A 19,270-nucleotide genomic window follows, 5' to 3' on the forward strand; every position below is an offset into this window, starting at 1 on the left:
AAAAAAACCTGGGTAACAGTTATTCGTCGCCACGCTGTATACTCATTTTTTTAACTACATATCTCTTTTTATATGGCAGGTACGCCTTCTTACTTTCGCGATGCTTGAAGTTCGGCTTTAAGATAATTAAGATAATTTTTCATTCAATCACCCGATCAAAAGTAAAATTTTTTGTTCGAAAACCAGCATGTGAACTTAAGAAAAAATGCGATTTTGTGACGCAAGAATAGCAAACATTTGTGTTTAAAATTAAAAAAAAAAAAAAAAAAATTGTTCAATGTAAGTATATCAACTTTTATCCGGTCAAAAAGATGCAAATATTTAAAACCTTATATTTTTGAAGGTCATTTAGAGGTCAAGGTAATCGTTCTATCCAGCGAGACTATTTTTCCTTAAATCTGCACCTCAAAAGATTTGAGATACCGTTACATTTATTTCGCTCTCTCTTTTGTTCTCACAAATAAAGTTCATTAAACACACTGTGTGTCTTAACGAGCCAAAATAATTTTTAATCGTTTCCAACAACAAAATGTTTTAATTGTTATAAAATGCATTGATATTTTAACATTATGATGTAATATGTATAAAAGTTGCATTCTTTTAAAAATTGAATTTTGTGAAAGGGTTGAATGTTTGATAACCGTTTAGTAAATTCTATTAACTTAAGAAAATTTGAATACTTAATCGAGGTCGCATTTTTAGTTTTAATCATTTTATATTTATTTTAATTAAAACTAAGCTGATATTAAATATAAAAAATCTCTTTCAAAATCATTTCAAATAAAACTTGATGGAAGTGAAAGTCAAAACACAGCATAAGACTGCGTTTAAATAAATGTGAGTGTGTTTGTTTACTCATTGTTTGCTGATCCGAGGTCGTCGAGAACTTTGGCATTTTATACAGTAAACTTCTAATAAAATTTCAGCAGGCCAACCAACGGTCGGGACAATATTCGCTTTTCGATTGCAGTGTACATCATCAACTAAGATATCTTGTATTTTTTCAATATATCATATACATACATAATACATATGTACATATTCATGTTGCTGAAGGCTGCTTGATGCTCAGCTTTTGGACGCCCACTCGGTCGTGTTTGTCAGCTGGTAAAGTTGTTATGAGTTCTTGTGATGTGTGTGGTTAATTGGGTTTGGCTCAGCTAAAAATTTCTTTAATTCAACCGGTTATCTAATTTAAGTACATATATTAACCAAATTTAATAAAACATGCAAAATCCATACAAACTTCCATACATAGTTCTCATACATAGATATTTTTAAGTTGTTTTTTTTTTTGATTTCACACCTGTCAGGTTATCTAGCCATGTGGTTCTTGTTGTGTTTCTCTCTCTCTCTCTGGGAGAACGATTTATCGGCCTTAATAATTATTACTTAACTGACTGAACTGTGAACACTATGTAGTGTGGCCATAAATTTGTATGAAACAATTTTAAGTCTTGAATTCAAAAGTGTTCGCATGGAAAAATGTGAGCCTGGGATTGAAAATAAGTATAGCGCCCTTGATATCACTTTCACATTTGCCTACCAAAAAGATTAGTCCATTATCGCATCAGAGTTGCTTTCTGAATGTATGATGCTGGAGCTATTTTACTGATTTAAATACTAATTTTTCAATTCCCATTCCCAACCTCATACTATTCCATACGAAAAGTGTTTATCGAAGTTCAATACAAAATGGCCACCCTCATTGCCCTGTACGCTGTAGAAAATAACGATAGAATGCGACGTTTTTTAAAGAAATTTTTGTACAGTTTAAGAAAAATGTATTACTAAAAATTTCTTATATTTAAATACATATGTATGTCCATATGTATATTTATGTATCTACATAAATAGCTTATCAATAATGGTTTTCTTTTTTGTTACAGGTAAATCAATAACTATAATAAAATTAAAAATATGCCACACTTTAAAGTTACAGTCTTTTGGCCAATATTTACATATGTACAATACATACCTATGTATGTTCTAAAAATGGTCATAAATCTGGTAACGTTTAAGAATAGACTTTGACTTTTGGTCTGAAGGTGTACGTACGTTTTAACAAACTATCGGATTATTTAAAAAATGCATTTCCAAAAAATTTCAACATTTGGCATTTGAATTGTAAATTACGTAATATTTTTTTTTTTTTTCATTGGCACTTATGTACATATATAAATAGTACTAATACGATTAAAAATTGAAATAGACGGTAAACGGTTACCAGAACCTTTATGCGATCCTTTTCATTTGTTGGCTATAGAACTGTATATGGATGGGTTCACGCCGATACCATAAAACTTCGCTAATCCCTTCTTTCCGTTGCGAAGATCCGCCAGTTCAACATGACATTAATAACTCCCTATAGATTTATATGATTAAAAATGTAGTGTGTAAAAGCTTGTCTAGGCAACACTGTACTTAGTCATCTGCACAGTATTTGATTGTTAAAATTCGACGTCACAAGTTCCTCATTCGACTTTCATATACTACATAGTATCTCAACAAATAAAACGATGTAATTTCTGTCTTCAATGAAAAGCTGCCAATCGGTTGATTAAAGCAGCAACTTTTTGTTATGCCCTTACATAGTAAAAGTTCAGACATGACGATGCCAAAATTTCTCAACACTTTCTCTACAAGCGTTCACTTATTCGCGCATAGTTTTTCAAAACAGAAAGGGAGAAAAACCGTATACGTATTTAAAATGCTGCTCAAGTAAACTCTTCATTGTTGTACTCATATCGATTTTGCTGCAAGCAACAAATAATAAAACAGAAACATTCAAGCAAATTATTGCACTCAAAGACCTTGCGGCAAGTATTACTTAGATTTTATAGCCTCAACTTCACATTTTCATATGTATCATTCATTTTGTTGCTGGTCTCGACAATTTTTGTTACTAATAACTATGTACATATGTACATATGTGCGAGGGAAATTTGAACTGTAAGTGATATTTTTCGGCAAAAAAACGTTTTTTTCTCAACACAGTCTCGTTTTAGCTCGATATATTTAGTCCATCGTTTTTTTGAATTTTTTAATTCCTTCCAAATAATAGGGGTTTCTAGCTCCTCAAAATAAGCGTTTGTTTCAGTGAAGAACTCTTCATTCGACCCAAATCTCGTACCGCTTGGGTTTGGAAACAGGAAATAATCACTAGGGCTAAATCTGGTGAATAGGGTAGGAGCTCGTAGCCAAATTTATCGATTTTTACTATGGTGACTACACGGTAATGGATTTTTTACTAAAACAAAAAAATAGTACCTAAATAAGCACGCAAAATTATTTTTTTTTGATGTTCGTTAAAATTCCATGGCTGTCAAACACAAACCAAATGGCGCAGCTTGGTCAACATTTTACAGTAGTATTTTAATCGATGGCAGTTGACGGGAGCAGTATTGCATTTAAAGTTACTGCGCGGGAAATTCCAAAGGTCAAATGACTTTTCAAATTGCCCTCGTATGTAAAGGTTGTACACGATATTGAATAAATCGTGATTATTAATGTAAAAGTGGTATGCGATTAGATGCTAACAAAGCTTTAGCTAACATTTTATACAAAGATTCTTAAGCGCAACTAAGCAATCAGGCTACGAAAATTTGGTAATGCAAGAAAAAATAATACCTCCTCTCACAAATCCGTCACGCTTGCTGACCCACTTTTCCAAATAATAATAATAATAATAGATTGGCGCTTCCACAATATGTTAGTGTTTGGTCGAGCTTCTCCTCCGATTTGTGGCGTCCGCTGTTAAGAAAAAACCTTTTTTCTATAATTTTTTTTTTTGATGTTGCTTTGACCAGAGTTTGAACCCAGGCCCTGCGGAGTGGTAGCGCGCACTGCTAACCACTACACCACAGCGGCCGCTTTTTCAAATACTGATGCAAATTAATCAGGAATTAGGTGTGATTTAAGGCCACAAAAATTAATTTATGTGCTCAGTTAGTTTCCGAGAAAATTGCAATTGACCCATAGTCAGCCAGCATGCCGTTACACTAGTTGACTCAACCTCAACCTCAATGTCGGCGAACACTAGTAAATAATATTAAGAAATTAGGTGCTATTTAAGGCCACCAAAATTATTTTAGGTGCTTACCTAGTTTCCGAAGAATTCGCAATGTATTTGGGTCAGCTGGTGTGACTTAAGCAGTTATAAGTTAAACTTACAGTAAAGTTGATGAAAATATAATTATAAGTTAAAGGCACTCCAAGAATGAATGAATTTAACAAATTGAGCTATTCAGTAGATATTTAATCCACACAGAAACCATATTTACCATGCAACACCACAGTCTCAAAAAAAAAAAAAAACACTTGCTCGTTTCGTTCCCCAGGCGTTCATTCGGTATTAACCATTTCACTCGATTTTCCAGTGTCACTTCCTTTTCAATTGACGAACATGAATAAATAACTGAAGAATCGATATTGTGAAGTCATTGTATGTGGACGCACGTGCAAATATAGTTATATGTATAAGCAAAAGTCAAACTGACGCTAAAATGTCACAAGTTCAAACTATTTGAACAATATCAGTACTCTTACCATTGAGTGAAGACTGCCAATCGGGTGAATAAATAAGCGCACGCAAACCTAAACGAACCCAAGGGGCAGAAGAGCATAAAGAAGAACATTAAACGAATCAAATTCTACAACAAAGGAGTCAGTTGTACTGCAAGCGATACATGTATGTATGTACATTTGGTATAAAGCAAAAAAAAAAAAAATCTCGAGCCCTTTACTTATGGCCATACATGTAAAATAAATACAGAATTTAGCAAGTAATCATACTTACGACTTGACTTGGTTGATAGCCTGTGAAGCAGTCAATAAGGCAAATAACAGTGTACTAAGTATGTATGTATAAACATACATTCATTTGTACATACGAATTTTTGCTTGAAGCCATCAATCAATTTCCCCTTCAAGTAACTTTTCGCTTAACGAGGGCAAGGAAATGCGGTATCGCAAATACAGAAAATATAGTTGGAACTCTGACGATCAAATCGTTCGATTAGCTAGGTAAGTTTGGTTAACTTGATTGTGTTTTTAAAGCCAGTTTAAATTGAAACATCTTAATTGGAAATATTTACAAAAACATAATTGATATTGAAAACTAAGAGATTTAATTGAACTGGAAAACCTTAAAGCCGTATTCAGACCCATTTTGGTAGCTCAGTAAAAGTTTCGAGACTTTTCACGTTTTCCAGTTGTCTTCCAGTTGTGAGAGGACACCCCTGATTTACTCGTACATACTTTCAAATACAAGTTTTCGAAACTTTTTAGTTTTATTTTTCGTCAAGTAGTTTGTTAAACTAAGATTACGTTTTTTAAATTTGCATTGTTAAAAAATATGCCATTCAAATTAGTATAAAATTTCTTGTTTTTCTTTGATTTTGGTTAGATTTATCTGCTATTATATTTTACGATTCCATAAATCTCTAAAAAAAGTTATACCTTAACCAGACCAGGGGGCCAATTCTGGTTCTATGAAACTGTGAAGTGAAAATTAAAAATTCAATGTCAGTGAAAATTTAATTTGTTCCGTTTATCGTTTCTTTATATCATTTTAAGCGATTCTCGAACATTAAACGCTACTCCATTAACATCTAGCAAGTAATTATTTAGTAAATTATTGTGAATTTAAGACAATGATATTCTTCATCGCAAGATGATGCCTTTGGGAACTTTTCTTTTCCACAGCCACAAAACTTTGTGAAAAAAAGTGAAAACGCACACAGTGAAAAATTTTTGAATAATTAGTGATGAAAAATGTTTTCACTTCACGTTTTCACAGAACAGGAATTGGCCCCAAAAATTTTTAATAAAAAGCAATAAATCAGTCACATTAAAAACAGATTTTTTAGATAAGATTCCCTATAATTTTAACTGAAAGTAAAAATATTCCAAGTGAATTAAATTTTTTTAGATAGATAATCTTTAAACTGAAAAGAAACATCGAAAACCTCGAAAGTCTCAAAGCTTTTTATAAAATGTTTAGTATGATGTATTGTACATATAAAAGAAAGCTATGTGTGTACGTATGCGTATATGAATGGACCTGTAAGCAAACACCTGCTGGTATTCCCATTCAATCGAGGCAAATAATTTTTGTGCACACCATTTGCATTGAATGAACCTCAGCCATTCATGATGCATGCCGTCTACATGTGTATGTTTGCGCCATATGTGAACATACATATGTATGTATATAGGGATGTAAAAAGAATGCTGGAAGAAAATAGGTAAATAAAACTACATACATATTTCAATATAAAAATGTACTACATATACTAGGAAAGAAAAAGCAATGCAACTAAAGAAAAGTGCAATTTTCCTTTAGTTTATTTAATGTTTGTTATTTTTTATGAAAGTATAGCTGATTACTTAACAAGCACCATATAAATCTAAATTTCAGACGTTGTGTAAAAATTATGAAAATTCTGCAAATTTTTACCAAAATCCCTAACTTTTTTTGGGATGTTGCTTCGACCAGGGTTTGAACCACGGTTGCCAACTTTTGCATTATTGAAACCGGGACATCAACTTCAATGATGTATTTTGAATATTTTCTATTTAAAATAAGAAAACATAAAAAATATACATATAGATAAAAATTTCCATATTTTGTATTATTTTGTATTATTTTGTATTCAATGCTAATACTTTTAAATAATTTAAAACATAAATTAAAGTTGAAATAAAAATCACACCAAATTATAAATTATAAATTTCTGTATACATATGTATGTATTTGGCAAGGGGAATTTTTCACAATGTACATATGTAACTTTTTTACTTAAATTTTTCCTCGAATTTTTTATAAAAACATAGTTCATACTACAACAAAAACATAACAATTTATCTAAACTTCGTTCAAAACTCAGGAAAATTCAATAAATTTGGCTACAAGTTGACACTGTTTTATAACGTAAGTGCCAGTCTGAAGTTGGTAAAAAGTCGCGTTGATTTTTGGCAGTTTCTTCCAAACAAAAAATTGTACATATTTTGTGTGCTCATCTTGTTTAAAATGAATTCGTCACTAAAATTTTTGACTTTATTGTCGATTAAATCGCATATGCAAAATATACATATATGTATATGAATGTATGTACATTAGGCTGGGACAATGTTGATTTTAATAAATCGCATGGTATTTCCTGATTCTGCAGATAATTCTAAGAGAGAGTATAGAAGAAACCATGGCTCGGTAATGAGTTTCAGCCAGCACATTTTTAAATGAAAAAATACATTTTCACGATATTAGTTTTTTTTAAACTTTTCTTAAAACTTTTGCATACAAAATGTGTATATTTAAGTTTCTTACATTTCCTTTCTTTATAAAAACCATTTTTCAAAATCGTACCTACAGGTGAAAATGTGCCAAGTCCATTTTTTGAAGTTGTTCAGTCAGGAGAGACGAAAAATCGATATAGTTTTGCATTATCTGTCATTATGCATCAAAAACTAATTTTTAATAAAGTGGACTTGGCACGTTTTCAGCTTTAGGTAGCGAAATACATCTGTTTTGTTAAATTTTAACATGAAAGATTAACAAACATCAAAAAGAAACGGTTTTTGTATTTTAAGAACAAAAACTTGATATGAAGGCGTCTAGGACTTACCGTTGATTTTTGAGAATTTTTTTTGCTGACTGTGCCTCTTCCATACAAAAATTACTTTTTTTCAATAAAAAACGATAAAAATCGACGGTAAATCTTAGCTAATTGCACTTTATTTTAATAAAATTTAATGTACCACGAAACTATACTCAAAATCTTTCTAAGAAATCCATCTAAAGCGGCTTAAATTTTTACAAAAGTTTGCTAATTTTTTTTTTCTAAATATTGCACAAAGTTTTAAACTTAGAGTTATACGACTGTGGTTAAAGAGTAAACCATATCTTTACAAAAAAATAACTAAAATTAAATGGCAAAAAAATAAATTGTTAGAACTTGTCAATATGTGGTGCGTTTATAATTTCGACACGGATTGTCGACTTTCTAAAATCAGCATATAACGAAAAAATAAAATTTTGAGAACAAGTTAATTTTTCTTTTAAAAATGCGCAGGCTAGAGACCCATTTCCGACTTGTAGTTTCTTTTACATTTTCTGTTAGAATTATCTAGAGAAATCGAAAATACCATGCGATTCGTCGAAAAACTGTCGCCTGAACAATTTGATCACCTTAATGTAAATATTTTAAAAGTTCTAATTTTTTTTAACTACGAAAAGTATAAAATTTTTTCTTCCCAAAAACCGGGACATTTTGCGTCCCGGCATGTGTTGTACCGGGACCGGGACATAGCTCTAAAATCCGGGCCAGTCCCGCCGAAAACGGGACGGTTGGCAACCGTGGTTTGAACCCAGGCCTTGCGGAGTGGTAGTGGGCTCTGCTAACCACTTCACCACAGCGGCCGCTGTATGTATATGTTATATATATTCTAAACAATATACAATAGTATACTTGCGGTGTAGCTCTCCGCCAAAATTTGGGTAGCAACATTACTTACCCTGGGAGTGTAAACAGAATCAAATCGCTGAGCGAACTTCGTCGGAAGAAAGTTCGCTGCCAAAATTAAAACACTCTGCAGTATATGAGATTGCGCACAACCAAATCGGCGACGAAGACGAAGTTCGTCTGACGAAATTCGACGAGAATAGAGAGATTTAATTTTAATTTTGCCGCTGCCGCCCCGCACAAGTGTCAGTGATAAAAAAGCTTCGTTTCTTCATTTTTCTAGCAGATAATTATCAGGAATAGGCAAAAAGGGAAAATTTGCGGACTAATTTTTTCTCTTTTGTATTTTAATATTTTTTATTTGTCATTCATTTGATGCCTATTTCTTTTCGGTTCTGTTTAGGTGAAATGTTGCGGCTAATATCAATCGACGGCATCGCTCTGTCCGACGAAATTCGCTCAGCGATTCGGTTCTGTATATTTGAGAATAGCAAAATAAAGTATGCAAAAAGCAAATATTGCGATGGAGATAATACCGGGTGACTTTCGCAAATTCTTACTCATAGCATTGATTGAGGTTTGGGAAAGCTTTTGTAACAAAACTTATGTGATAAAAGCCACATTATATGAAATGCAATTTACATAAATAAAGATTAAATTAAAAAAAAAAATGTCCGTGAAAAAGCGTGCGTGAACGTGTGTTGAGGCCCAATATTTTAGTGTTTGGCCGAGCTTCTCCTCTCCTTCGATTTGTGGCGTGCGCCTTTGTGTTGTCACACACAGGGCAGGGACCCACAGTTTTACACCGACCCCGAACGGCGATGGTATTTTATGAGAAGCTGTTTTTCATGGCAGAAATACACTAGTCGGAAACTGGATTCGAACCCAGGGCCTGCGAAATGGTAGTGAGCATTTCTAACCACTACACCACAGGGGCCGTTTGTTGCTCTTAAAACATGCCTCAGAGAGCATTTTTTACTGCTATCTTAGGAGATTTCCCATTGGACTCTTAAGTGGGATATTAATGAAGTTTCCCTCGAGCCTTCGATTGCACATCAACCAGAATTAAAACTGAAAAACAAAAAGGAAACGTAAAAGAGCAGATACCCATGTCAATTATTTTAAATTTACACTCAAAAAAAAACTTCTCTTAATTGAAGAAAAACAGCAATCAAATGAAGAAAAATGAGAACGAAATAGCACTAAAGAAGTTTTATCCTCTTTTCATGCCCAAAATTTCTTCAAAATGATAGATTACATCCACGGTTCCATATATTCGCGTACGTTTTTACACATTCCAAAGAAAAATTACTCATTCGGGAGAATTTTTTATTCATTCGGAAGAATTTTCGACCTTAAAGTAAGAAAAGTTTTTCTTTGATCCAGAGATGGATTTTTGGTTCAGTGTACTAGGTTAATAAATAAATTGCACGTGACGAATGATCCACATATGTACAATTAACTTATACACTAAAACAAATTTTTTTTTTTTCAAATATTTTGTCTTTGTATTTTGGGCACCATCCAAGTCCATGGCCAGAAATGAGGCACTTTCGTAATAGAGTTGCTTCGACATCAGCCTTAAAGTATTGCCTGCCCTAAGCATATTGAAGCTTCAATGAAAGCGTGCAAAACGTGATTTTAATAAATAAAAATATAATTCATATAGGAATAATACACAGACATACATATACATATGCATACGGTGACCATCCGTTCTGTTTTTTTGCAGGACCGTACTGTTATTTAAAGGTCTGTCCTGCGTAGTTTTTCAAAACAGAAAACCCCCAAAATGTACTGATTTCTTCCAAGTGTCCTGCCTTTGTCCCGCATTTTCTTCGATATTTTAAAATTAACTTTTCCTAATCGAAATAAAAGCAGTGTCGATAACTAATTGATAACTACATAAGAGTAACCTGGTTTTCAAGGTTCAACTAGTCAATGCGTTCTAAATATTGTACGGTTATGGACAATGGATGACGAGAAATTGAAGACCAACATCAAATATATCGATAACACTGTTCTACAAATTTTGTGGTAATCGCTTAAGAAAACAAATATTTTCCACGTGTTTATGGTACATTTCGAACCTATCCGTCAATATCTCATTAAAAAATTATCCAATCAACATAAGCGAGCTACAGTCCTCTTACAAAAATATATTCCTTTGCCGATTTCGATGAAAATTATTAGTGTTACAAGCGACCAAAATCGAAAACTTCAAATTTCAATAATTTTCTTTTTACAGTGTTACGGAACACAATCTGCACGAAAAATATATATTTTTGCAAAGAGTCCATCAATACCTTTCGAACTGTTGGTCGTTTCATGAGATATTGAGGAATAACTGAAAAAGTACTAAAAATACGTTTTCGAAGAAATCTCGAAAACACTTCTTTGAAACCATGGGTTTTTTTTCGTGTTCAACGACCCAAAGTTTGCCTAAAAAATTTGCTTTACAGAGGTTCATATTTCGTGTAAAGTAATATGTATGTAATATGCCTTATTATAATTTTTATATATTTATAATTTGAAGCAAATGTGATTTATGTTTAAAGTTTAAAATTGGATTAATAATTAAGAAATATACACTCTTCGTTATTTGAATAGCGCATACTTTTAATACTTAGTAGGTACAGTTTTCCTTTTGTTTGTTTAATATTCATTAACTTTTTATAAAAATATAGCATATTCTACGTCTACATCCCATTTTAAAAATTTTTGAAAATTAAAAAAAAAATAAACATAGGGGCGAAAATTTTTTTTGTTGACGGTGCTGCGTATTTTCTTCCATATAAAAATTTTGTCAAGCATAATTTGTATGGTAGAAAATCAAAAAAGGGTGCGCTATTCAAATGACGAGGAATGTATATATGTAGTATATTTTTGTTATTTTCATACTACGCAATTATATGTAATTAAATTTTTTGAAAAATTGTCCTGCATTTTCAAAATATATTTATGGTCACCGTACATATGCATATGCATACGTTTGTACGATGTACTTATAATTTTTCCTTGCGTTGGTTATGTAAGTCATTTGGCATCCAATTAAAACTACATAGATGTGTATGTATATTTGTAAATACATACATATATACCTTTGTATGCATGAATGTATATTTATAAGGAGCTATGAATGGAGTAATTTATTTTATGTACATATATGCCTTAGGGAAGTGTGAATATTTGCGAATTAAAATACAAGTAGAAGTATGCAGGCGTGCATGTATTTTCAAATATATTTAAGCTTCTCCGCATCAAAAAAAAAAAAAATCAATATGATTGTTGTAAAGTGCAAGAAAGCGCATAATAAAACTAAAATGTAGCCTCAGCTCGCTGGCGTAACTCATGAGTCATAAACCACTCGAAAAAGGGAAACCAGTTTTTCGTTCATGCAAACTGTTGATTACAGCGTGAAAATTGTGAAAAGACGTTGTGAAAACTTACATTAAATTTTAAGTGCTAATGATTTTAAATTTGTAGATATGTATGTATATACAGTGGGGAGCAGTGATGAGTACATGGTAATTTTTGTTAAATATTTGCAAGGTTTTTAAAGTTAAATTTTTTCATATATATATATGGTGCATGCTGTAACCAAAACCATATAAAGCAAACTTTCAAACTTTATGCAGAACTTAGAAAAATGTAACAAATTTTCATTAAAATTTTGAGCTTTTTAAGAATTTTTTTGAGTAGCTGTGCAGTTTTGTAAGTTTAATAATTTTTGTGCAATAAAGTGGAAGTTTTAAGCGCAAAAACGCGTTGATTTTTGAGATTTTTTATTGTTTTTGGTGACGGCTTTTTGCACTTTTTTGCGTACATGCATGAATTTGTCATGGAAGAAAATGAGCAAAGAAAATTAAAAAAAATCAACGCCAATTTTATAAATTGCACGCGATTTTGCAGCCGCTTAAAACTTGCCGCTTGGTTTATATGGTTTTGGTTAAAGCATAAACCATATTTTTATGAAAATTTAACAAAAAGTTCTAACTTTAAAAACCTGGCAAATATTTAACACAAATCGCCACGTACTCAACACTGCTCCCCACTGTATGTATTTATTGTTATATACATATGATTGTTTGTGTGCTTGGTAGAGATTTTTGTGCTACAATAAGTCTTTGAGACATACTTTCTAAATAGATTTCATCTCAAAACATTAAAAAGGAATGGCGAATGATTAATTTGTTAACTCGGGTTTTCTACTTTTGCCACCAAGTATTATGTATTTTTGTTATATGACCGGTCTCCTTATATATATATAAAAACCAGATTAATTAAAATTGTTTGGTCATTAATTTTCCGACATCTCTTTTTTGGCGCCACCTCAAAGAGGAAATGGACATTTCCTGATTTCCCCAATGCGGTTTTCCTTTGGTAAAATAATATTTTAGCACAAAAAGACGTATGCTTGCGGTTGTATCGCCCCTTCGTATCCAAAAAGAAATCTGCTGTATGCTCATAGTGGCATAAGCACATAAATAAATTTGATGTAAAAGTAGTTATGACCTTCTTTTCTACCCTTTTGCAGTTGGCGACTAAATGCTATCTAAAGTGTGGTAAAATCGCCGCCAACCAAAGAAAAGTCTCAACCACCTCCTCCCACTGATGCTCGAAATACCTATTACTTATGGGCGCGTCTGTTTGACGCATATTCAGCTTAAAATATCGTGAAATTTATGAAATAGCCGAAAGCCTGATTATGAGTGGTTTTGAGGTCTTCGGAGGGCTCTTCAGTCTGACTTTACTGATGGATAGCATATAAACATAAGTATGTATATATGTACATTAGGGTGGTCAATTTAAGTGCAAGTGGGTCAACCATTACATTTTTTTTGAGATTTTTAGAGGTCCTATAAAAAGGAGTTAATAATGAAAACTGATTAAATAAACATGGGTATTGTTATTTTAACTCTCCTGAGGAGAAGCGAAGTTTTCCGATCGAAAAATATTGATTTTCAAGAATTATGTACCTTTTTCTACGAAAACTGGTTTTTTTTCCATATAAAATACCTGGAAACAGAACAATCCTAGGCGGTGAGAGCATTAAAATTCCGACTTAACTTTTTCACATGCCTTTTGAACCGCCCTAATATACGTTTTTACATATATACATTACACACATACATATTTGTTGTATACGCTTATTTTTGCCTTAGTTTTCGTACTTCACTCATTCTTCTATTGCATTCCCTTGCCTAAGGCAATTTAAGGTGCGACTGGACAAGAAGCATTTGGTTAATAAATGCCTTTGAGGTGCAAATTAGGACATTAGTATAATGCGACACTTTCTGTACTCATGCACTATAAAAAGTGCGTCGGTGAATCTGTAAGTAACTTAACCAGAGTGTCGTTCTGGCAAATTCTTATAACAGTGCATGTACGTATATATCTATGTATGTATGTATGTATACGTACATATATGTATGTTTGTAAATACATGTGAAACTACTCAAATGTAAATAGAGCAGGTTAAAAATGCCCCGGATACCCGTTACAAGTGCGAAAATGGCGTCATCTGCTTTGTAATGTGAACACGATTTTCCTTTGTACACAAAATAAATGGTAAAATTTAATACAGAGGACAGAGTTATCTTTAAACCTTATTTTCATCTAGTTGTAATTGCTAATAGGAAAATAGTTAAGTTTCAAGAGAGACAAAATCTCTAGAGAGACAAAATCGCTTGATCAAAGTTCACAAAAATTAATCAAATTACAAAAAAATTCCAACGTTTTATCTAGAACTTGTGTAAACTTTTCGATTTAAGTGCTGTGCAATAAGTCGCTATAGATGACCGTCGATTTTTTAGATTTTTTTTTTTGGAGGGTGTTGAGCATTTGCTTCCATATATGTATGTACAAGTAAATTTTGTTGATGCGTTATATGGGAGAAAGTGCTCAACAGCTTCGGGGGAAAAAAATAAAAAAAAATTGGGGCCGCTTTTGCGATTTTTTAATATAACAAGTACAATTTAAAAACTGGCGTTGATTTTTTGAAATTTTATTGCGAAAGGTCTCCCGCATTTTATTTTATAAGAAATTTATATTTATATCCAAAAAAGTGCAAAAATCCGTTACCAAAAAAATCTCAAAAATCAATGAGATTTTTAGCCGTATGAAATTTGCAATTCATTAAGTGTTGTAAGGGTTAAAAAAAAACTGCATACGCAAAAATTGAAATTTGATGAAATTTTGATGAATATTTATTAAGGTTTTAGTTAAAGCTTGGCCAAATTTTTATAGAAAAATAACAAAAAAATTAACTCTAAAAACATTATGAATATTAAAAAAAAAAATAACAAACAAAAACTAGAGCCAATTGAATAATTTCAATGTCAAATTCTGACTATACGGAAAGAATCATGGTCGTGCCGCATGCAGTTATTAGAATTTTGTGCAGCTGTGTGATGAGTTAGACGTTTATCAAATATATTAAACATTAAATAAAAAAAAAAATATAGCCACAACTGATCAAAATAAGGCGTTTCTATTACTTCTGCCACCAGTGTATATCTTTAAATATGTACACATCATATACCATTATGCCCCGTTTACATCATTCCATACGTCCAGAATGACGACAGTCTACATTACTAAATGAAATTTTCCCTAGCATATGCTCTAGCCACACGATACATTAATGTTCCCCGCATTAATTCCTTCCAGTGAAAAATTATTAATTGATAAAAATAACCAATTATCTATGACACAACCAACATAGAAGTGAGTTGTAAAGTTATATGTTTTCTTTAAACAATTTTTTATATAGATATCCTCATATGCAAAAATTACTTTGAATACATTTCTTCTGCACTTCATAAATGCTTTTTCGAATTCCGGACAAATAAAATGAAGATCGAACTTTCATATTATCATTTTGATGTTATGTCTGACGGAATTCGATTATGTAATTTTAAATAAATTATTTTATTTATTTATTAACATGTAAAAAATTAAAAAAAAAATCGCGTGCACTTTTTCTTATTGATATTTTATGTAGTAGTAAAATAGTTATTTACAGGTTAGTAATGTAGGGCTATCATCAGGATTGACTTTTTCGGCCATCGTCCTACAAAGGTGGTTAGCTTTTTCGAACAAGATATGCAGTAAATAGTCAGCACTAGGTTAAAGTTACATTTAAGCTAACATACAGGAAGCAGCAGGGTTCTAATATACATACATACATACATACATACATATTGTCGTTTAAAGTACAAAACCGCGTAACTGACATTTTTTGGCAAAACTAGAATTTGCTCACACAAGCTCTTGGCTCGAGCCTTATCCATTCTTCATGAAATATACCAGCCAGAAATGCGATTGCTTTATAAAAAAGAAATCCATTTTGAAATGTGAGTGTTTTTATTACCCTCTAGAAAATAATTTATGCAACCTCACATACGCGGTTTTGCATTTTGCTGATACGCGGTTTTGTACTTTAAACGACGATATGTAGCCACACATGTACATGCATGCGCACCTATTGCCAAAGCAAACAACCACGTTTTTCTCATTAAGGGCAGTATAAATACACCTCCAACAGTAGCTATATGTATGTTCTTCTTTTGCGCAAATCCATATGTAAAACTAGGTGTATGTTAAAATTACATTAAGCTGATTACCAACGCCGTGGAATACTGACACTTTACACTAAAATTTTTGCCTTTGAATGTCCTTAGAGAGTTGGTTGAACTTAAATGAGGTCAGTTAAAATTGTATGCGGCGAGCCTAAATTGAATTTAACGTCAAGAAATGTGAAAATAGTTAATTTAAAACAAATTATTTTCAATGCATGAATAGGTAAAAAATATTGTAAAAAACATGAGGTTTCTTCTTCGGGGTAGTTCACTTAAAAATATCTGTCCATAAAAAATGTAAACCGAAAATGCAAATAAATGATTTAAAACGGTTTTATAATTTTACATTACGTACTCAGCTGGCGAAAAAAGTTTACGAAAACACGAAACGGTGGGGAGAAGAACTAAAAAGATTTAAATAAAGTTTAATTATGGAACGTTCCACGTCAACAAAGACAAGCTTCTAAACAAAAATTGTTTTGATGGATTTAAGTGTTCTATTGCTTAAAATATTTGCACATTCGTCATCTCTTGAATGCCGAGTGGCGTTTTTTTCGCAAATTTCAAATAACGATGCCAATATGGCGAATAAATGGTATTAAGTGCGAAATCTTTTAAATATCTTCTTCAATAAAAATCCGGGCAAAACTTAAATTATTCTCAAATTTCTTATCCAAAAGTTTTTGGTGTCACTGAATGCACCTCTGATGCTACATTTTTAAAATTCAAAGTGGCGGATCCAAAATGGCGGACAAATTTTTGGAAATCGACTGCATGGGCTTGAAATTTTTTGTTCGAGAGTTTTTGGGATCACTGATTACAAATTGGAAGTTATTTTTTAGAATATGGCGGACAAATTTTTGAAAATTTATGGAAATTGGTCGAAGCTTGTTTCTCGGAGGTTTTTCAGGTCGCTGATTACGAATTTGAACCTACTTTTCGGAAATTTGAAATCGCTTTTTCAACTTAGTGAACAAAATTTGAAAAAAAAAAATAAATACATCGGAGTTACTTAATACTTGATTCCAAACAGAGTACGAAAATAAACTGTACAAAGCAATTCCCATTTGTTCATCGATCATCATATAATTTGTGGTTTTGTACACTTTTGTACATAGTCAGAAACAAATTGTGAGATTCCAACTGTCATTTTCCCCAACGAGAAACGTTTGCCTTTCGTTTGTGACAATTGTACCATGGGGTACGTTTTATATGTATTCAAACGTTGCAATTACGTGAAAATTATTTTTTTTCTGTAAATTTTCATATCCAATTTAATTAAAAAACCGTTTTATTGTTTTTATTCATTGCAGCCATTCGTATATATTTTTCTCTGCACGATTCATTTCGTTTGTTGTTTCGTCGGTAACTACTAAACTACTGTAGTGTACTATCGCCAAAGTGAACTCAGCCGTTTTGTTTTCGTATTGTACCAAGCTGTTGAAGTAGTAAACGAAACGAAATAGTAACGTACAATACAGTTTATTTTCGCACCCTGATTCCAAATGATTTGTAAGCAGCGATGCCAAAAACCCCCGAACAAGAAATTTTTAGCACGTCCAGTCGATTTCCAAAAATAAATAGCGTTCGTTATATCGAATAATAATAATAATTTGCGTTAGTAATATAGAAACATCAATAAGATAGTGTTGATGATTCGTTTAAACCCAAAATTCGTTATTCCGAAAGTAAATGAACTTTTCAAGCTTGTACCATTTTTATATCTGCTTTAATCAACTAAATCTTTATTTTTTTTTTTTTTTTTTTTTTTTAGAAAAAGTAGTGTTAGCATGTATTTTGGCCACCGCTGTATAGTATGCATTGCATACATTGTAGCTGCGAATATTTTATGATTCCAGTAAAATTGATTGCACACATTCACAAAGCCGTTCGAATTTTATAACTTGATTGCAGTGATTAACTGCAAGCATAATAATTTCGGACGTTTCAAAAGGCAATAGTTATTAGCGTTCGTTCATATATATCATCTGTATACACACATATGATATGGATATGATACAACATGCATATATACATATGTATGTAAGTACAAATATGCTACATAAGCACTGCATACATGCACGTAAGTACATATGTTTTTACCTACATAGATATCGTTTTCATCTGTAGCTTGATGTGCTTTATGACTAAAAATAATCTTATACTTGAAGAAGAAAAGAAATTTCTCATTATTGTATCTAAACACAAATTTCATTAGTTGTCTAAAACAGAGCTTCATACGGTTTCTTTCGTAGAAAAGTCACCGGGGTTCCGCGAAATTAATTTGTGTGAGTGAATGTAGGTATACTATTTCTAGTAAACGTTTTTATTCATATTTAAATTGCACTGCCTCTGATTTTTAGTAATTTGATGTGGGGTTCCATAAAATAAAAAGGTGTTAAGTAAGGGTTCCATCATCTTAAAAAGATTAAGAACCCCTGGTCTAAAACGTATAAAAATAGAATCATGATATGGAAATTACATTCATGTCAACGTTTGGCCGCTTTTTAGAGCTGTAAAACTATCGATGGTACTATCAATACTTTCGATAGTCTTTGTTTGAGGAAATGGACATATTGTTTATTAACCGAGTTCCAAAAAAGGAGGAGGTTATCAGTTCGTCGGGATATTTTTTTTATTTTTTTATGTATGTATGTTACCGCATAACTTTGGACCACGTCAACCGATTTCGATAATTCGGAAAGGTAGTGTCTCAGAGGTGGTCGTCCCATACTAATCTGGTTAAGATCCGATCAGTGGATCATGAGATATATATATATATATTTTTTTTTTTTATATGAGAGTTGAAGTCGGTTTTGTTTTTGCTAAAAATTACTTGTATTATATGTACTACTTAGTATGCATTTTTTTATTTTTGAAAATGGGAATTTGGCAACATTGATTTGCTTACACATCACTATTTTTTACCTATTACCGGGTTTTACACGGTTCAAGTATTGAATTCAATTCTGCTTGCCAGTGGTAGAGAGGGGTTGAGAAGAAAAGGGAAGAGTACATAGTATGCGTCTTTACCGTCAACAGGTTTCAAGTTTTTTGCTTTGCTCTTGACATTTTCGTTTTTTTCCCATTTCAAGAACCAAAAACTGGAATTCAACAAAATTTAAGCGTGTAAAAGCAAATAGAAAACGCAAAAAAACTAGTTTAAATATCTTTTTGGAACCATACTTATGGTATTAGTGATTCTGCGTCGATGAAAGAAAC

General features: G+C 32.0%; 1 protein-coding gene across 7 annotated transcripts in view; it reads left to right on the forward strand.

The window, feature by feature from the left end:
• Nucleotides 1–19,270, forward strand: part of LOC118735960 (serine/threonine-protein kinase GL21140) — a 70,854-nt gene that overhangs the window by 45,650 nt on the left and 5,934 nt on the right. The window contains exon 1 of one of the 7 annotated variants that reach the window (XM_036466026.1): nt 4,946–5,025. The exons of the other annotated variants lie outside the window; for them this stretch is intronic. Coding sequence (XP_036321919.1) covers nt 4,961–5,025 — 65 coding nt within the window. The 5' untranslated portion in view covers nt 4,946–4,960. Of the gene's footprint in view, nt 1–4,945; nt 5,026–19,270 lie in introns of those variants that run through there. 7 annotated transcript variants of the gene reach the window in all.

This window comes from Rhagoletis pomonella, unplaced genomic scaffold (genome assembly GCF_013731165.1).
Source record: "Rhagoletis pomonella isolate Grant_MI unplaced genomic scaffold, Rhpom_1.0 Rhpom_scaffold_00003, whole genome shotgun sequence".
Lineage (NCBI taxonomy): Eukaryota > Metazoa > Arthropoda > Insecta > Diptera > Tephritidae > Rhagoletis > Rhagoletis pomonella.